At 29.9% G+C, this 21,537-nt stretch overlaps 3 protein-coding genes across 3 annotated transcripts; all 3 read left to right on the top strand.

Annotated features, from left to right (window-relative positions):
• Positions 1-1,905: 1,905 nt before the first annotated feature.
• LOC105790572 (zinc finger CCCH domain-containing protein 49) lies at positions 1,906-3,434 on the top strand. The gene has a single exon (XM_012618285.2). It carries the CDS (start codon positions 1,946-1,948, stop codon positions 3,068-3,070), a length of 1,125 nt encoding a protein of 374 aa, XP_012473739.1. The 5' UTR covers positions 1,906-1,945; the 3' UTR covers positions 3,071-3,434.
• An 8,375-nt stretch (positions 3,435-11,809) lies between these two features.
• LOC105770214 (transcription factor RAX3) lies at positions 11,810-13,577 on the top strand. The gene is made up of 3 exons (XM_012591315.2): positions 11,810-12,013; positions 12,103-12,232; positions 12,832-13,577. Exons 1-3 carry the CDS (start codon positions 11,878-11,880, stop codon positions 13,328-13,330), a joined length of 765 nt encoding a protein of 254 aa, XP_012446769.1. The 5' UTR covers positions 11,810-11,877; the 3' UTR covers positions 13,331-13,577.
• Positions 13,578-19,078: 5,501 nt separating this feature from the next.
• On the top strand, positions 19,079-21,107 carry LOC105790649 (uncharacterized). Its single transcript, XM_012618392.2, has one exon. It carries the CDS (start codon positions 19,308-19,310, stop codon positions 20,985-20,987), a length of 1,680 nt encoding a protein of 559 aa, XP_012473846.1. The 5' UTR covers positions 19,079-19,307; the 3' UTR covers positions 20,988-21,107.
• Positions 21,108-21,537: the final 430 nt, after the last annotated feature.

The following is a 21,537-nucleotide window of genomic DNA, read 5'->3' as shown; positions in this document are numbered from 1 at the left end:
TTAGTTATTTCATAAACCACACAAATTAAATCTGTCGATTCTAATCCAATTTAATTTAAATTTTAATTGACCCAAATTCAAACAAACTCGATAAAATAACTTAAATTGATTAAATTTTAAAAACTTCCAACTCCAATAACCTAAGCAAAAACAACTCCGAATTAACTTAAACCCGAAAATAATCAAAATAAAATTTACTCAAAAATCGATGACAAGTCAAAAGGGTCAACTTGGGTGATCTAATCTAGCAAAAAGAATAGTGGTTTTAGATGTGAAATAATATTTTAATTATTTTTATTTTTCAGTGTTGGATGCATTTAATTTACCTTTTATTTTATACTATAATATCTAACTTTTCTATTATTGCTATTTTTACACTAATTATAAATAAACAGGAGATTGAGATTTTATTTTGTTTTTAATTTTGGTGTCAGATAAGTAGATGGACATTTATCATTATGTTCGGTTGTACTATAATTGTACTGTTAAATAATAAGGAATAAAAAGTTCAATAAAAAAGTGAAGAAAAAAAGGATTTTTTTTCATCTTTATCCCTTTGGAAACCTAGGGGTCTACCATCTTATTTTTTCCTCTACACCTATGTCCCTGCACTTCCGCCACGTTTCAGTAAAAATTACACTCGTCCATTTTACGGTTTTTATTTTTTAATTTGATTAAAATATGCTAAATAATTAACACATTTTATAAATTTTATATGATTTGTTTATTGTTGATGCTTTTTCTTTGGGGTTATTTTATTTTTATATTTTATTATATTATTATAAAAGAATTTATGGAATTGGTATAATACATTAATTATATATAATTTTAATACTACGAGTTAATTATTTTCCAAAGCTTTTCTTCAGATAAAATTGAGTCACCATCGATTAAATCCGAGATTGATGAATATATACAAATCTTTTACCATTCTAATTAATGAATAAAATTTTATAAATATATATTTTTCTTGTTAGATAAATATAATTTACCAAAAATTATATTTATTAAAGGTACATTCTTACTGATATTACTTTTTATATTTGGAAAATATAAACTAATGACAGGTGCCAATTTTTAAAATGTATTTGTAGAATTGAAAATTCCTTCAAAAGAGTATTTATATTTCATTTCTTTTAAAACATAAAAATATATTTGTAAATGAGGTGTTTTCTTAGAATGTAACTTTTAGATTAGCATAATTGTGAATATTGATTGAATTTTAGGTAAGTTGATATTATTATTCTTACCAAAAAAATGTGTATAAAAATAATTACTTTTATATATTTTTTATAGTTATTGGTAAAAGTATCATAGAGACATTTATACTAAGAATCGGATTATGTTTTGCCTTCTCTACTAAAAATATGAACAAATCAGTTCCTATATGTTACATTAAAAAGAAAATTGGTATTTTTGTTAAAAATCACATCTATTTCAACGATTAAAAACTGGCTTATGTATGTTGAAATGAGGTACAAATGACATTTCATATGTAACTGTCTGATTACTCTGTTGTCACACCCGTTTTTAATGGTAGAAGTAAATAAAATTTTTAAAAGAAAAACTAATTTATTCATTTTGAATAAGAGAGACAAAATGTAATTTAATTTCTGGTATAGGGCTTTTCACATATATTTTTCATTGGCAGCATTAAAATGAATCCAACACGTGGCGGTCAAACGAGTGAACATTCATGTCGGCTTAAATAACAAAGCAGTAACTCCAACATTACCCGCACCTAGATAATTTTTTACCGCAGTTGAAAGTGGACACATTTTAAAAAAAATAATTTATAGTAGCTCCTAGATTTTTAACCAACCACGGTTAATATAAAACTAACCACAGTTAAACAACCTTACTTTCCACTCCCAGCTTCTGCTTATAAGCATCCAAAACTTGCCGGTATTTCCCTATACAAATCTTACAAGCCAAAAAAGAAAAAATGATGCTTGGAGAAACTCATCGTCCAAATCCAACCGTCCACGTACCACCTTGGCCTGATCTTGACGATGATCAGACGGATGTAGTTTACTCTCCTATCCATTACAATGCAACCGACAACAACTTGAACAGTAACGGCAACCCGTTTTACCTCCATGAAGCGTTATCAGCTTTACAACGTTATTTGCCATCGAACGGCCCGGATGTTGAGTTGGATTCCGAGTTTCCGGGCTTGGATAGTCCGGATTCACCGGTCGATGCTTATTCCTGTGACCATTTCAGGATGTACGAGTTCAAAATCCGGAGGTGTGCTCGTGGGCGGTCTCATGACTGGACCGAGTGTCCGTACGCCCATCCCGGTGAAAAAGCTCGTCGGAGGGATCCGAGGAAGTATCATTATTCGGGTACTGCATGCCCGGATTTTCGTAAAGGGAACTGCCGGAAAGGAGATTCATGTGAGTTCGCTCATGGGGTTTTTGAGTGTTGGCTTCACCCGGCTCGTTACCGGACTCAACCGTGTAAAGATGGGTCGGGTTGTCGTCGTCGGGTTTGTTTCTTTGCTCATACTCCTGACCAGCTCCGTCTCGTAAGCTCTACTGATACTTACGACGGTTCACCTTGTGGTAAAACGCTGACGTTTTGGTCTTCACCTGGTTCTGGCTCACCTCCGGTTAGTCCCCGTGCCGAGTCTTGCTCTTCACCTCCGGTCTCGCCGATGGCTCAGTCGCTAAGCCGTTCTCTCGGTTCGGCTTCCATTAACGAGATGGTGACCTCTTTAAGGAACTTACAGCTAGGAAAAGGCAAGTCCTGGAAGACCCAAGTTGGCTGTTGCTCCCCTTCGTCACCTTCCAGTTTCGGATCCCCCAGAGCAGCAATGATCCGACCCGGTTTCTGCAGCTTACCCAGTACTCCGACCCGAAACTTAACCCGTCCAGGTATCAGCTACCCGGATTCATGGGATAAAGCGTGTGAAGAAGAACCGGTAATGGAACGGGTCGAATCGGGACGTGATTTACGTGCAAAGATGTTCGAGAAACTGAGTAAAGAAAATTCATTGGAGCGGGTGAACCCGGATCAATCTTCCGGAGGTCCGGATTTGAATTGGGTTTCGGACTTGGTAAACTAAAAGTGAAACTAAAATCCTTTTTTTTAAATTAACTTTTAATCTATTTTGAGGTTTCTTCATTGTGAATATAGCCTCTAAAAAAGGTTTAAAAAGAAGAAGAAGAAATCTTAAAATTCTAAAAAAGAAGAAGCTTAAGCTCTTTTTTTTTTTTTGTATAGGGTAAGCAAGCAATGGGGATTATTGTAATGGTTGATATTGTGCTTTTTATTAAGTATTTTTAATTATGATTATCCAAGTTGCTAATCTTTTTTATTTGTACTAAAAAATAGTGTAATTAAATATTGTAAAATTTTAGAGCTTATGTATGCTCTTTTATGGTCCTTGCAAGTTAATGCAATCAATAGTCTGCCAAATTTTAGTGTTAGTGATGTAATCTCCGTAGACTTTGGTATTGAGTGCGATAGAAGAAACCCTGTTTTATAGTTGATTCTTGATTCTTTCATGCATCTCTTTTGGGTGAGGACAAAATCTTCACATTTTGGGGGGTGCACAATTTCATCATCAGGATTTATGTTAGGTTGGTTTTATAAATTGGGTGAAAAGAATTTTAATGTTCAAGTAGGGTTCCATTTTTAAGCAAATTCGATTAGATTTTTCTTATTTTTTAACCACTTAAAAATTTAATCCAAAGTCAAAACACTCAATTTCTTAGCAAAGGATTTTCCCAAGTACAGTTCAAAGAACTTAATCCAAAGTCAACATACTCAAAATCCTTAATGAATTTTTTAAGAAAATTTGCAGTTTTATTATTTTTATTTATTTTGCAGTTCATAGTCAAGTGTGGGCCATAGTGAGAATTATCAAGTATAGAATGAAATAATATTAGTCTATGAAAGAAGCAAAGCAAAGCAAGGAAAGATTTTTACTATTTTATGTTTTATGGGTAGTTTTACTTTTGATTATTTAATTTTAAAAATTATAAATTGATCATTAAATTATTTAAATGTTTTTATTTAAATTATCAAGTTATTAAAATTATTGTTGTATAGTATTTTATGTTTGCACTCTCTACATCCATCAAAAGTTTTCATTATTCTTCTCGTTTATAGTTAAGCTTTTTTTTCATGAAACATCTTTTTAACATCACGGATCTGCGAATTACAATCCAAATAAATTTCTTTTCCAATCTCCAACATAGGCTGTCCGATCAACTTGGATCTAAAAGTATGTTTTTTCACTTACCGATGAGTTGATCCACCATATTGATCGTCCAATCACCACTTGGAGCTCGCTAAGTAGACTTTTGAAAAATAAAAACCTAAAAGCGCAATGATACAAATGAAAACTTTTGAATAATTTAATCACTATTTTATAATTTTTGAAATATAAATATATTAGTGACATCAAATATAATTTGCCCATTTTAATTTATATTTCCCATTTTTCCTTTAAACACTTGTAACACGCAACCGTGGGGTCGTTTGATGATTTTGGACGTGCAAAAAAACTAGACCAAATCATGTTTCTAGTCTTTTGATGTGGTTTTGGAATAATTATGAAAAATTGAACTTTGATTTTAACCTTTCATCATTTCGGTTCGGATCAATTTAAAATTTATTATTTGAATTATTATGAATTTAGATAATTTAAAATTATACATTTAAATTATTTTAAATTTAGATTATCGAATTTAAATTTAAATTGTTTAAATCAAAATTTTGATATTAAAGAAATTGAGTGTACTAAAATTGTTTAATATAATAATAATAATAGTAGAGGGTGAGGTGGGGTCTCTTTTTATGACCCCAAATAAATGCCCAACCTTTACTCTTAGGTTTCACTATTTAATGGCTTTGTTTTTATTCCACCAGTCGAATCTTATACTTTTTCCTTTTCCATATAAAATTTAACATTAACCCACTTTTACAATATGTCTTGCCATAAAGGAAATTTAGTCAAATTACATTAATTGAAAATTAAAAAATTATATTTTCTAAAACACCATAATATATATATATATATATATATATACTTGCATGAACAAAACCGAAAATTATTTTAGATGATTTTATAAGATTAAAGTGTAATTTTATAATTATACTAACTTATAATTTTATAAAAGTTAAAAAGATTTTTAATTTTTAAGGTTAAGGTTAAGGTTAAGGTTATTGACAAACCCATTTTGTCCTTGAAACTCGAATCTTCCATCTTAACTAAAAAATAAGGCTTAACACGATAAATTAAATATTTGAGATAAATTTTACTAGTCACTCTGCGTTAACCAACAAGTAAAAACTATTGACACAATAAATTATATATTAAATATAAATATTTGGGACAAAATTAAGTAGTCAATAATATGACTCACCATATAAATGTTTTTATGACAAAATAACATATAAATTTGTGTAAGAACATTAACTTGTAGGTTAAGCAAAGCATTTTAGATTTGAAACATTAATTTAGTTATTTTGTCAAATTGTTCATCTTAATAAATTGTTTTTTGAATTATTAATCATCAAACAAAGTTATATCATATAAATTATTCATGGTATCATACTAGAAAATTATTAATTTTGAATCCTGAACTAAAAAAGAAAGGAATTTAAGAAAGAAGACACAATCATCTAAAAATAGTAAGGGTTAGTGAAGAATCGAATATTATTTAGGATTCACATAGAGAAGGAATATTGTAACTTGAATTTTAGATTCAAATATTTTGCGATAAAAGTATTATGGATTGTATTTTACTTTATTTATTTAAGAAATGACAAGCTGGTCTCTATATGTTAGATTAAATAATAAGTTAGTATAAATAGGAGAATAATACATTTCAGCGCACCCAAACTCATGATTTCTTACATTCACAACAATACCTAAATTAATTTAACCAATACTTAATCAACAAATATTTAAACCCGAACCCAAATGACGTAGCTATTATTATTGATGGTCAGTGGTAGGTCTGGTTCGCAGCCCCAATTTAAATACTGATGGTGATAAATAATGATGTCCCTTCAACCGACGACCTGCTTTTATAGTGAATGCTAATATATATAACACATGTAATGCTTTGTCTATATTCTTGATTATTATTTTATAATAAGATCAAAACCCTACCCTACATCTAATGTTTGGACTCATTAAATTTATCACTTTCCAACAAGACCCACTTTGACGTTTGCCCATTGTCATATTTGGCAATTAAAAAAGGAAAAGGAAAACCTTAAAATAACTTGTATAAATATTATAAAATATATTGATCTCTTTAGGTATATGAATGGATTACTATAATATAAAAGAGGCAAGTACAAAGTTTATGGTTTAATTCCCAATTATGTCAAGCATTTTTTTGACAAATAAGATAATGTAATGTTTAAATATAGTCCAAAACGAAAAGAAAAAAGTTGAATTATACGAAGGGAAAAAATTGAAAGATTTCTTGGACATGTGATGATGATGACTTTTGCTGCTTTCTTGCATAAAAGTCTTCAAACATGATTTTAAAATGTCAATGCAAAATCTTAATCATGGTCATGACCCATTATCAATATTCCATCCAAATAATTTAGGGATTGGATTAAATGTCTTAATTTATTTTTATATTATTAAAAATTAAATAAAGCTAAGTCCTAATAAAATTAATATTTACGATTAAAAATAATTTTTTTCATTTGCAGTTCTAATTCAAAAAAAATCATTTTGCAAAAACAGTAAAAAATTTCAAAATTTTAATATTGTTAATGGTAAATGATATTTTCAAATATTAAAATTATTAAAATTTAAACTTATTTAATCTTTTTAATAAAAAATTAATTTAATCCGATCCCTATAACAAAAAGTGGTGTTCAATTATATGTATGGATATATAATCTATACAACTATATATAAAAGAAAGGCCACTTGTCCATTTTCTTCCTTTTCTGGACATGAGAACATTACGGGTAAATTTTAATTTCAATCTCTATACTTTTCAGACTATAAGAATGGATAAATTTTAATTTGATACCTCAACTTTTATTATGTCATTAGTTAGTCTAAATACTTTATTCTAATTAAAATGATTATGTGAATTCTTAAGAATCGTTAGCACCGTTAAAATTATTTATTAAATTAAAACTCGTTACAATTTTTTTTGTTATGTGGATACCAAATTTATTTTTATTTTTTCAAAATGCTAGACCCAGACAAAAGAGTTTTAACAATGGTAACAGATGGACCTAGATTTTTAAATTTGAAATGTAGAGAGACTAAATTTCTAAAAATGAAAGTATGGAGATTAAATTCCAAATATACAGAACTTATAACAGATCGTAATCTTTAAATTTTTACACTATAATTTAGTCAAAAAATAAACAATTAACCTAAGCCGAAACGTGAGTGGAGATCATACTACTTAAGTGAAGGAATTAAAGAATTGGAATATAATCTATTGATTATGATGTAAATCATTAAAATCATTTAAAAGATACATGTTCACATGGAAGGTGACAAGGTTGTGGATGCTTTGGCTAAACATACCCTTAGATGGGAGCTAGGTTTTTACAAATTCTTGCAACCAACGGATCATGTTTCGGAGTTGATTCATGATGATTTAGAGGGATTGACTATGACAAAATGAGTTGTTTGTAATAATTTCTACTACCTTTATTTATAAAAAAAGATAATAACTTAAAAGATACTTTAAAAAATGAAATTTTGAAAAGATAATGTTTTGGGTGATAATGGTTTGGCTTGATTCCGATCCGTATTATGATTTTTAAAATTGAAGTGAAGAGAAAATATTTTGTATATTTTAGTAGAGGTTTTATACCCTACAAGCGATTAGGGTGTTGATAAGTGTCTTAGAAGGGTATAACAAAATATTTAAAAGAAAAGACATTGCAAAATTTAAGGTTATTTGTTGTAATTAAAAATTATGTTGTCAATGTATCAAATACTAACCCTAAATTGATCTAAAATACTCAAATCAACCCAAATTCTATCAATTAGAATCAAATTAGTTCATCGGCTTCCAATTTTTAATAAATTAAATTTTATATCGTATTCTAAAGTTATTTTCATCTTAAAAATAAGATATTTTATATTATTAAAATTTATAAATTAAATATAAAAAGTATCATTTCATTCGGATAATTGCAACCTTTTAACTTGTACATTGATGAGTAAATTTTGTTTAGATTTAATTCAAGTATTGTCATGAATGAGTCTTGTCCTAGTTTAAATTATATAGAGAGCGACAGATACAAACCTCGAAAAAAATCAATCTTCATGAATTATAAAATTAATGGGGAAACCCGAGGAGAAGTGAGAAAATTTGGATTTAACTCCGTTCACAATATAAAGGAGAAGTAAAAATGGAACTAAACCCAACACTAGGGTTAGACTTTGAGTTTGGATTTTGTGAAATAATAAAATGGGAATAGGGTTTTGATGTAGTGTGATCACCCGGCAAATCTAGGTTACCGTCAAACAAAGCAAGTGATATTAAAATCTGGGAGTTGGTTGTCACTTTCATGTGCAATTTTTATTTATTTTGGTCCACACACATAAAATAAATAAATAAATAAAACCAAACTTATCCGATGGTTTAGGGTAGACTGTTAGGTTTTATTCAAACAGATTTGGCTTTTTTTTAATTTAATCTTAAAACAGTTCATTTATAGAAAATGAAAATTAAATCAAAAGGCTAATGGTGATGTTGAAAACCTTTGATAGAAACAGCTACACATTATCTTTTGGACTTTTTTTTCTTTTTTGGAGTAGGTAATTATGATATTATATAATCCATAGAAAAAGGAGCTACGATGAGGCATGGTTTTAAATTTGGGATAATTTAGAAGTTAGTCCATATAATTTTTATGTTCACGACTTTTATTTTTTATTTTTAGATTCTAAGATTTAGGTCCAATCATTAAATATTCGTGAAATTATTTTTTAAATTCAAGTTCATTATAATGTTGTTTTTCTAATTACATGGCTACCAGTCAATACTTTTTATTTCAAAATGTTAGACTAACAAATTTAACGAGATTTTTTAAACAGTGTTAACAAATAGACATTAATTTTGAAATCAGGAAATAAAATCACAAGGATGAAATTCCAAATTTGAAAAAGTACAGGGACTAATGGAATATTTTAACCATATATATGTATAGATAATATTTCAATGATTTGACCATATTATTTACATTCTATTTATGTAAACAATCATGTCAAATATTGAGTAAATTAAAATTATCTTACCTTTACTTTTTGTTTTATGTAAAAAGAAATGGATGATATGTAAAATTATACTGATGTATTTAATGGTCGGATTGTTAAAATATTAATTATACAAAAAAAAAAGTATGGAGGTTTGTAAAATGATGTGGATCCATCACCCTTCAACACATATACGTATGATAAACTATAATAGAGGCCACTCGACTATTAATACATTCGGGTTTGTATCGTCCCAAAGTTTAAATTTATGAAATGTTCTTTTTTGACTCTGTCAACAAACCATGGAAAGTATTTGCTACACTGTCAGTGAAAATTTTAGACTTCACGAGTAAGGTCAATGGGTTGACAAGTATCCTATTCGGGTATAGTAAAATATTAAAAAATAGATATTTAAAAAGAAGAGACACATGTAAGTTTGTTAAAAATAGATATTAAATTTCTTTAAAATTATCATTAAAAAAATATATGAATCTTTCATATATCAAAATCCTAAAATATCCCAATCCCATTATTTATTGGCAGCCCAGTTAATAAGGGGCCACTTGAAATAATACTTGTATTTTCTATTGGACCACTTTTTGGCATTAGTTTATTCAAGGTATCCATGAGTGAAGACCATGGACCATTGATTTGGGCCCAACAATAATGTGGTTCTAGTATTAAATTTATATTTTGCTTTTTTTTTTCTTTTTCAATTTTGATTATATTAATTGATAAACTTAGCATATTAATGAAACATTATCATTATAACAGGTGTAAAGCATAATTTGACACTTCTTCCATTTCTTTTGTTCTTTTTATTATTTATTTCATAACACATATAAAATTATTAAATTAAAACAATTTTAAAAAATTAAAAAATATAGGTAGACCTAAGATGCACTTGTATCAAACATTTACAAATGTGACGGGCTTGGAATACATTTTAGGCCTATGTTTCAAGCTGGGTTTAGCTTAGACTAGCATAAAGTGTGTCGACATCACGCTTAAGCCTGACCCAACCCGTTAACAGCTCTATTTGCAATTGTCTCTTATAATAACCATTTAGTCATCATTCTTTCTCAAAGTAGAATTAAATTAATACAAACCACAAACTAATTAAAAATCGAAATAATCTCATATGGTGGGTTGGAAACCAACATATAACAATTGTGCATGATAAACTCGACAGAAAATTAAAATATGCCATAAATTTTATACTTTTAAATTTTAAAATTATTCTCTAATTCTTTTAGCGATTTAGTCCTCTATATTTCAAATTTCAAAATTCAGGTTTAATTATTAACACTATTATTATTTTTAAAAATTCAAGTTAATTACGTCATTTTTAATTACATAACTATCAAATGATTTTTTAAATTTCAAAATGTCATCAATAAATTTAACCAAAAAAATAACAACATTAACAATAAAATTTAAATTTTAAAAATAAAAAGTAATTTTCTAAAATAAAATATAAAGACTAAATTTCAAAAATACATAGAGTTAATTACATATTTTAACCTAATATTACGGTCCATTGGCTTAATTTTGTTTTTGTTTTTCTATAAACAGAAATGGTAAACTGTTTGGGCAAAAATGATATGTAAAAAATGGTCAAATATGAAAGGGAGAAGTAGAAACCGCGTGAAAACTTAATCAAAGCTAAAAGTACTTCACATTTGTTTCAGTCATCTTCACTGTGCTTATGTAAGAAAATAATTTGCCAATTTTGACCCAATTCCAAATTTTCACTTCATTAATTTAAATTGAAAATCTAATTTTATCTTAAAAAATTTAGGATTCGAATAAAAATGATTAAACATAAAATAACTCGTGTATGAAATAACTTGAATTTAAAAAATTTTATAGGTAAAACCCGAATAGCCTTGTTTAGGGAATGTCACTGTTACTCTGAGAGATATCTTTTTGGAGTGTTGTTAGGGAAGTCGAGGAGCCCCTCAATAATGGAAGTATTTTGCCCAAGGTGTTTATGCTCAGTTATAGTTTTGGGTTTTGTCTCCCGATTTCGACTAGAGCCAACAAGTTCACGGCGCTTGGGGGAACGCCTTGCCACGTACCAACGAAATGTTTAGCATTGGGTAATTATCAAGCTGAGCTTAAGCTATCGATTGAGCCCAATTTGAGCTTAATAATACTTGAATTGAACGGCTTTCAAGTCTTATTGAACTTTTTATATTTCTATATTATTAAATTATATTATTACCCTTAATATACATAATTAACCCTAAACGTAATTATCAAGCCAAATTCAAGAAGCTCGATTATATCTTGAGCCAAATTCTAGCTTAAAAATAACTATTTAACTAAGCTCAAGTCAAGTATCAAGCTCAAACTCGGGAGTATTAAGACTTGGCTCAGCTCGGCTCAATTATACATTTAACTAGGTGGTTGACTTTCACTTGTCACCCTAAACAAGTAAATAATTTCTAGGAAAGACCGGGCCCCAAAAATTGAAGAAAATTATGCAATTGGTCCCTTTTCTTTTGTTTAATTGTCGAAAAAAGTCAACTTTCACAATGGTTTTTTATATCCAGAGTCCATGTCTTAAAAACCCACAGCTAGCAAAGACATTTCGTTTAACACCCCCCCCCTCTCATAATTTTATCATTTTGCTTTTGCTTTGAGTTTCTTGTTTATCAATGGTAAGAGCTCCTTGTTGTGATAAATCCAACGTTAGAAAAGGACCATGGTCCCCCGATGAAGATAACACCCTCGTAAACTACATTCACAAACATGGCACTGGGGGCAATTGGATTACTCTTCCTCGTAAAGCAGGTTTCTTACCATACATACATGCATACATACACACATACATACATGCATGCATGCTTGCATACATAATGATGATGACGATGATGTTACAGGCCTTAAGCGATGTGGGAAGAGTTGTCGTCTACGGTGGCTTAATTATCTAAGACCAGACATCAAGCATGGAGGGTTTTCCGAGGAAGAAGATAACATCATTTGCTCCCTTTATAGTACCCTAGGAAGCAGGTATGTTAATTCAAAATCCCTAAATTGTTTAGTTTGCTCGAATTTTGGAGATGATATTATTGAGAGGTAATGATCAAGTTCAAATATGAAGATTATGGTGAATAAGTTTAGGTTAAAAATTGCTATGAGTCACTATACTTTGCAAAAGTTATGAATTTAGTTTCTATACCTTAATTTGATCAATTATAGTCCTTTTACCTTTTGAATTGGTCAATTTTAGTCCTGACCAAAACAATAAAAGTTAAATTCAATTACTAGTCATGTACTATGTGTAGAGTTGTAGATTTAGTTCATATTTTCTAATTGGATCATTTTAAATCTTTATACTTTTCACAATATGAAATTTTAGTCTTGACACAAAATGGCATTTGTTAATCCATTAATTGGTTTTTAGTGAGTGATATATTGAAAAAAAAAGCTGGCATGGCATTACATATGATAATATCTTTGCTGCATTAGATTTTGGAAATAACAGAACCTAGCTTAATTTAATGAATTTAATATTTATAGTTTGATGAGGACTAAATCGACAAAATTTATAAAGTATAGGGTTAATAGCAGAATTTAACCATAATTTTATGTATTGTTGGTTGGTTTAGGTGGTCTGTTATAGCTGCTCAACTGCCTGGAAGAACAGACAATGATATAAAGAACCATTGGAACACCAAGTTGAAGAAAAAACTATTGGCCGCAAAGATCAAAGGCGGCAACAATGAAATAACAACAACCATCTCAGCAGCACCATTTTGTAAAGCTGTAGGTTCCGATGGAAGCAGCCGTACTACATCGTCTTCTTACATGACAGACATGAAAACATACCAGAAAAAGTACTATGAGTATCCAGCACTGGTTTTGGACCAAACTGATCAGTTTTCAATGCCATATCTTCCCTTTGAGAACAATTATGGAGCCGCTTGGTGTAGCAATGGAGTTAGTAATGAAGGTCAAGGGATGATGGTGGATCATTTTGTTGATTTTGAGGTTGACCCACAACATGTTTTGAGTGGTTCAAGCTTTCAAGAGGAAAATATCAATGGAGTTGGTGATGATCCATGGTTTGGGATCCTTTCTGCTACACATTACAACATCTTTGACTAACAAACAGACTGTTGTACCCTAATGTAGTCCATGGCATATATATAAACATTGTCAAAGGAAGCAAAATATGTTTTTTTAAAAGAGGGGAAACTATTAAATGTTTGATAAAGTGGAGAGACAAATAATAGTTGTTATAATTAGATGTTTAATAGGGTATGAAAATGGGAGTTCAATGTAACTGATGATTTTAAAAGTAAACTAGTTGGAATGGATTATGAAATCGGCAGATCAATGTGAATAAATAGTGATGTGGGTTCTACTTTCTCTCTCTCTATATATTAGTAAATAAAAATAAAAATATATATTTTTAAAGTTGAGTAGTGGTATTATTATTATTGTTATAATAAGAAGGATGTGGGTTTGAGCGTACTTAAGCGTGTTTTTTCATTTGATTTAAGGGTTTAGAGGTTATGAATCGATATAAGTATTACATAAAAATATTATGTATTTTTAAGGCTACTTTTCTTTTTTAAAGTTTATATATATATATATATATTATAGAATATGTTACTTGTTTCATAGCTTTAATTTAAGCTGCGGATCGTATTCCGGAGACAGAAATCCACACATTAATAGTATGTTTGATTCTAGCATTGAATAGATTGGCGGATACGAGTATTTGTCCATTTGTAATGGAAATCACATTAGTAGGAATATACGTCGAGACGTCTCCAGACTTGGGTCTCAACTATTGGTAAAACAATCATACTTCCTTCACCTAACTGAGAACTTAATTTAGCGGCTTTTTCTAAAAGATGTGAATGCAAATAAAAAATATCTCCTAGATAAGCTTCATGACCCGACGGTCTTCATAATGAAAGAGATATTTGGTGATAAGCTCGTGTTTGCTTGGAAAGATCATCGTAAATGATTAATGCGCGTGGTTTATACAAATATGTTTATAAAATAATAATATAACAAATAAATGAGGATTTATATTATGATTTATATGTTTAAAATGGTGAAGCTAATATATTAAATACTATGATGTTTTAAGTTCAAATTATATTATGCGTGAATTTTTTTAGATTTTACATAAAATATAAAAGAATAAAAACACTCTCATGATAATTACTTATTATTTTATAAAAGATGACATCAATTCAATCAACTCTTAAATAATAAAATAAATATGTTTAAATAAAACAACTTAAAAGAACACCTCCACATAAAATTACCTCTTTAAAAACAACTCTCTTGAAAGAAAAACATGCCAATACTTTCTTCTAAGAAAAAAATAATAAGAGAATATATTGAAACTACGAAATACACAAAAATTAAACTAAAAATTGTAAAATTATAGAAAATATGTATGCCTTTTACCCTTTTTAAAAAGTAAATTTTTTGACCGAGATTTAGTTTAATTGACATAGGTATTATTGCCAATGCAGGAGGATATGGGTTCGAGTACGCTGAAGCACATTATCCTCCTATTTATGAGTTGAGAAATGACTATGGGTAATTCTAAGCATGATATACAAAAACAAAAACAAAAACATCAAAATCTCTAATAAAATTGTTTAAAAAGAAATTCTTTAAAAAAAAATCTACCCAAATTGTTTTTAAGCACAATCAAGAATTATATATAATTCTAGAAATTGTGGTGAAATGTTGAGAAGCAATCATTCAAATTTGTGAGTATTAGCTTCTGACTGGTCAGCTATCACCAGAGTTGCATTGGTTGAGCGAGCGAATTCAAAGTTCAACAAAACGCTCCCAACGCTCAAAACGTTTCAAAGGATGTAAATGTTTGGAACGTAAATCAACCCATCCTCCCTTTATAATTACTTTGGTTTTTATTTCTTTATTAAGTTAACTTAATGGATATAAACAAGATTTTGAAGCTTGCTTATTAAACGAACCGAATACAAGTATAACTTGTCCAGTTCGTTTATGTTCGTTTTAAAGTTTATTTATTGTTTCATTAGTATGTATTAATAAAATTATTTTGATTTGTATATGTTTTATTTATTTATAATATAATGATTAATATTTGCATTTGATTATTTTAAATTTAAAAATATAATATATGCTTATTTATTTATTATTCATGAACATTGTCCGTAAACATACTCAATTATATGTTTATGAATATATTTGTTTAAGTTAATCCAACCCTTCACTATACAATTTTTTCTGAATAATGAATAAATGACCATAATAATTGTAATACAATTAATATAATTATAATCTTTTAGATTAGATTATATATGTTATTTATAAAATTTTACATACGAAATATAAAGCTTCCTATTTTATAAATAATTAAATTTTATTATTTCAAACTAAAGAAATATATATTTTTATAGAGACACAATAATTTAAATATAAATTAATTCAATATAAAATTTAAGTTAATTATTTGTATACATAACAAGTACTATAAATTCAAATATCCATAATGGGGAAGCTTTAATTTTCAACAAAAGCATCCCAAGTCTTACTAATCGGCTTCATTTTCTAGCATTGAAGATAGTCTTCTACTAAAATTATTTCTTCAATTTAAAATTTTGGTATAATTATCGACATTGGTAATATTTTTTGTCAAAATTTATTTACTATCAAATATATTTATCAAGTTGTGATCTATTGATCCGGGTTTACCTTCCCAAAAATAATCTGAATTCAATTACAATTATATATAATAAAAAAAACTTATCAATTCATAATGATTTACTCTTAAAGTGATATAATTACACAAATGTATCGATGACAAAATTTGATAAATCAATTTTTGATGATTTGACTGGTTTGATCATCGATTTAATTTAAGTAGAAATTGTTATATCTAGCTATATTTGCGAATTATGTAGACCCAACTTGTAAGTTGAGCCTTGCTTGTTTGAAGTTTCCTTTGCTTTATTTTTGCTATATTTGTTGATTGATACTAGGGTTTTTCCCCTCAAAATTTATTGCATTGGATTATCAGCAAATGCCCCTTTTTATTTGATACAAATATTTTTCTTTTGGATAAACATAGAAGAATTTATCACTTGATAAACTGGAAAGTGATATTGGATGAAGAGAAAAGACTAATAAGAATGGAACAAAACCTATAGATCGAAAAAGATGAAGCTTTTCACATGAGATGCTTCTATTAATTATATCAAACTTAGGTTGGTTCTTTTTCTACATCCAGGCTATAAATGTGCTTCCAATAAGATGTGTTCACCATGTGAATTTGACTCTTTAATTGAACAGATGAGTTAGCCATTGTAGGGCATAGTTTGAGTAGATTCTACGAAATCTTTTGTTACTCCTGTTTAAATAAAATAAGTATTCAGTACATTGGCAAGGTGTATTATATTTTTAGAGAGATAAGTTAGATTCGGGCTTTAAAGATTATATTGTTCGAAGAGACAACCACATATCTCAAAAAAATTAGTGTTAGTAAGTATTTGAGCTTGAATATAACCCATTACAACTTGGCTTTTAACAATTTGTTTTTGTTGTTCATATAAAATTATAAAATCTTACATTAATATCAATTAAAGAATTTTTTTATAATGTCTTGTGTTTGTGATTTCAGTTTGAAACTACTTTTAATGTATCCTTGAATTTGAGAATAATGTAATGAAAAACATGAAAATCACCGTAATCGCTCTCTAGTCACGAGTAAACTTATCACCGCTTTAGTAATAGTATTAAATTTTTTGTCGAATTATTGGCTTGAAACTCAACAATTCGATAATTTGTAGACAAATATAAATCAATAGTTCAACAAATTAGTAAAAATCAATGGTTGAAAATCATTTGTTTATTAACAACTTAATTAGCTTTTCCTTTTTTAAAGTGCGAGAATCAAATTCTAAGAAATTAAAATAGAGACTAACTTTTCAATTTTCATAGAGAGATGGAATTCATAATTATATGAAGGATTTTAATGTATGATGTAGTGGCACAACCTGCCATTAAATTTTGGGAGGCCTACAAAAAATTTTCAAAAATTTTTGAGGTTTAATTAAATTATTCATAAAATTTAAGGGTATAATAAGAACTTTTAAAAATCTTCGGTATAATTAAAATTCAATAAAGAAAAAGAGAACTAATAAGAATTTTTATATATATTTTTAATTTTAAAGGGCATAATAAAATTTTTCCAAAATTTTAGGGCAAAGGCTCCCTAGCTCCAACAATATTGAATTGAGTTTTCATTTTCTTTAGAATAAATCTCAAAACTACAGACTTTTTGTTTAATGTATAATGTTATACGTGAAATTTTAATTGGATTCAATTCTCGCAAATTATTAATAGAATTACTAATACAACATCATTTGATGCTTATATGTTCATACACGAATAATTATATTTAGGGATAATGATATATTTACCCCTGAACTTTGGTCAATCTGCTAATGTGATACCTCTACTTTCAAAATGTCTATCTGGATACCCATACGTGCACCTAGTTTATCAATGTGGTAACTCTGACTAACTGTGTTAATTTCTGTCCTGTCAGAACATGTGGCGAAATCACAAAATGACGCATGACATGATTTGTCAGAAAAGAGTTTAAATGATTAAGTCAAGGGACTTGAAAATAACTATACCTTTGTTATTTTAAATCTCAACTAAAATATATTTGACACAACGGGTTGGAGAAAAACCCAAAACTAAAATATGGGCTACAAAACTCATCTTCAACCCAATATGATTTCCACCCTCTACTTCTAGAAGTTGGGTTCGGCAACAAAGAATCGAGCTTGAAATTGGTTGAGATTACAACATTGGCGTTGATGGGTTGGAGAAAAACCCTAAACTTTGAGGAAAATTTTGGACTTTTGGGGGTGAATTTGGGCTATCCCCCACAAACCCAATCATCTGAAAAACACTCCCATCATCACCGCCTATCACCGGCAGCTTTTCACGCTTACCGTCTCTCAACTTGTTGTTTCATCACTATTTCACCGCCATTATTAATTATTACCCAATAAACCAAACAAGAAAATGTAGACTATTTTCTATTTTAATGGGGAAAAAAGCGAGAAAATGGGGGATTTTGTTTTTTTCTTGGTCGAAGGAAGCTTTTAACACATTTCTAAAGAGTTAATTTGAGGGGGAGAAGAGGGGAGTTTTCACATGCACTTGAAATGAGGAGGCTGGAGTTTTTTCTTTCTTCCATTTTCTGGGTTACTTATTATTTCGTACATGGAAAGGAAATAGAGATAAAAGGGTTAATTAATATCAGGTCCCTCTCATTATAAGGAATACAAATACTTTTAGACAAAATTTGGGACATGAAACTTATAATTAGGTCATGTGTCCTGACAGGTCACGTTGATAAAACAGAATGAAGGTGCATGCATTAAAATAGACATTTTGAAAGTAGAGATATCATATTAAAAGATTGACTAAAGTTTTTGGGGTAAATATGTTATTTTCTTTATATTTATTCAACATAAAAATAGATGGATATATTTATTTGGATTTATAAAGATGACAGCTTATTACTTCTTTTGATTCATATACTATAGTTAAATTAACGTTTTGATATTTATATAATTTTTTTTACTATTATTTTTTATACTTGTGCAGAAATTAAATTGTGGACATGTTGCCATGTGATAGGCTTTAAGTTTATCTTAACATAAATGAACAATGGGGTAACTTGGTATACAAAATGATAGTAATTGTATAGGTACCAAAAAGATAATTTCACCATAGTACAGGGTCAAAATACGAATAATCCAATTTTGCATTTAAGAAGGATATTTCAGTCACTCCAAATGGATGTTTTGCAATGGCGGCGTCGTTTTATTCTTCTGCAGCCAAAGGAAACCTAAAAAAGATAATTTCTTTTGCTATCAGAACCAGATAGAAAAACCCAGAGCTGATTTGCTATGGATTCCTTCACATGTTAAAAGCCTCTGCTTTAAAAATCCAGGTAGAGTTTTTTTTTCACTGAATTGCTGTTTCAAATTTTCAAAGTTCATCTCTTTATTAGTAAAGTGAGTTCTGGTTGTAATTCAATCTATAAATGCACACTATGTACTCTAATTTGACAAAGAACCAAGCTTTTCCAATTGTTATTAGGTTTTCTTCACAAACCTCAAAAACCCAACTTTTGCCAGTTAGGTATTCTCCAAAACCCTCCCAAAACCCTTCATTGATGTATAGCACCCATAAAGGTCTCCACTTTCACCATAAGTGTTTAAAACCTGAAAGTGTTTTAAGTGAGTTTAGGATTAGAAGTGCTATACAGTGTTGTTCTTTGGTTAGAGCTAGAAGTTTTTCGAGTTTGAATTCGAAAAGAGTTGGTGAAGATAGGGTCTTTAGTAAAGCTGGAAAGGCATTACCTTGGTTAGCCTCAGGGGAAGTGAATAGAGGTAAAGGGTCGCATAAAGTGGCGATTGCAAAGACCGATAGTCGTTCTTCTTGGGAAGAATCATTGGATAGGTTGGAGAAAGAGAATAATAGTAGCTCCTCTTGGGAGGAATCAAATGAATCATTTTTTGGAAAAATAGGTGGAAAGGATGTTAAAGAGAGCAGGCATAGGAAAGTAGATATGATAAGGGATCGTCGTAATGGACTTAATGGTAGTCATAGCAAAAGAGATGAAAGCAATGAAGAAGAAGAAGTGAGGGAAGAAGATGAGCTTGTCAATGATCCGAGATGGGACAAGATTAAGGGTAGGTTTAGAGGAATGGTGGACAGAGAATTTGGATCCGAGAAACCGGAATTTCGAAGATGGAATAAGCAAGAGAGTTGGGGTAGAAAAACATGGAAAGAGGCCACTGAATCAACTTTACCTAAAATGGTTGGCGAAGGGGTTTATGGGGTAGGTCCTGTTTTGGCTGCATTGTCAGCTGGGAGAAGGGAGTTTTATGCTTTGTATGTCCAAGAAGGATTAGATTTGAGTAGTAATAATCGGAAAAAGAAGGATAAGAAAGGGTTCGAAAAAGTGTTTAAGTTGGCTGAAAAACTCGGGCTAAATGTAAAAGAAGTTTCAAAGCATGATCTTAATATGATCGCTGATAATCGCCCCCATCAAGGTTTGGTGCTCGATGCTTCTCCCCTTGAGATGGTCAAGATAAAGGAATTAGACCCTGTCCCGGATGAGGAGAAAGTTTCACTTTGGGTAGCTTTAGATGAGGTTACTGATCCCCAGAATTTAGGTGCCATAATTCGGTCAGCTTACTTCTTTGGAGCCTCAGGGGTGGTACTATGTGCTAAAAATTCAGCTCCATTAAGCGGTGTCGTCAGCAAGGCAAGTGCTGGCTCACTTGAATTAATGGAGCTTAGATATTGCAAGAATATGATGCAGTTCTTAGTTTCCTCGGCACAAAACGGTTGGCGGGTTCTCGGGGGTTCTGTTTCTCCAAGAGCTGTTCCCTTGAACAAGGTTTTGCCAGGCGTGCCAACCATTCTTGTTTTAGGCAGTGAAGGCACTGGCTTGAGGCCTTTAGTGGAGAGATCATGCACTCAGTTAGTTAGAATCCCGGGAAATATTCCTACAGACATAACAACTGGAGATGTTGATGATATGGAAACCAAGGAAGTAAATTCCGGTTGCTCAATCGAGGAATTCCGATCTTTTCTGGCTGTTGAGAGCTTGAATGTGAGTGTTGCAGCAGGTGTGCTTCTTCACCACTTAATTGGAAGTAGCCATGGTATTAGTTCTCCAATTGATAACAAGTTAACTGAAATGCATCAATGATATTCCATGGATGAGGCATTGAGCTTAGTATCTATGTTGTCATGGTGATTCTGACATTGTATTTGGTTTATATGCAGTGACATGGTGATTCTGTCATTAGTTAAATTCTTCATTCATTTCTCTTTGCTTGCGAATTGCAGGAAGGTTGCATGTAATTTAGAGCCCTTTTATGAATGAGTTTGGACTAACATAATTATATTGTTTATCACTGCTTTTGAGAAGATAAAATATTCATTTCAACTTTAATGGTAAACGGAGCCTTAAATTTTCAGGCATGCTGATGTAGGGGTTATTGCCATGGGCAAATAGAGTATGAAGCCTGAGGGGTTTTTATTATTTGGTCATGGCATTCTATGTTACTCAGACTTATGTATGATTTTAGAGGTCATATGTTGGATTCGAGTACTTCAAGATAAATGAAGAGTACAACCAATATAAATGCATTAACCCTTAGGTTTTTTTTTAAAAATAAATTAAAGAGAGCCCAATTGCTCTGCCATGGAGACCAAGATCAAGTAACAACTAACAAGCATATTAGAGACAAGAACCA

Source organism: Gossypium raimondii, chromosome 7 (genome assembly GCF_025698545.1).
Source record: "Gossypium raimondii isolate GPD5lz chromosome 7, ASM2569854v1, whole genome shotgun sequence".
Classification (NCBI taxonomy): domain Eukaryota; kingdom Viridiplantae; phylum Streptophyta; class Magnoliopsida; order Malvales; family Malvaceae; genus Gossypium; species Gossypium raimondii.
Note: the sequence above shows the minus strand (reverse complement) of the source record. Positions and strands in the feature narration are given on the sequence as shown.

Excerpts from the sequence above, each read along its gene's own strand:
- LOC105790572 (XM_012618285.2), top strand. The coding sequence starts at position 1,946 with ATGATGCTTGGAGAAACTCATCGTCCAAATCCAACCGTCCACGTACCA.
- LOC105790649 (XM_012618392.2), top strand. The coding sequence starts at position 19,308 with ATGCACACTATGTACTCTAATTTGACAAAGAACCAAGCTTTTCCAATT.
- LOC105770214 (XM_012591315.2), top strand. The coding sequence starts at position 11,878 with ATGGTAAGAGCTCCTTGTTGTGATAAATCCAACGTTAGAAAAGGACCA. Across the intron at positions 12,014-12,102 it reads TACTCTTCCTCGTAAAGCAG|GCCTTAAGCGATGTGGGAAG; the intron begins GTTTCTTACCAT and ends ATGATGTTACAG. Across the intron at positions 12,233-12,831 it reads TATAGTACCCTAGGAAGCAG|GTGGTCTGTTATAGCTGCTC; the intron begins GTATGTTAATTC and ends TGGTTGGTTTAG.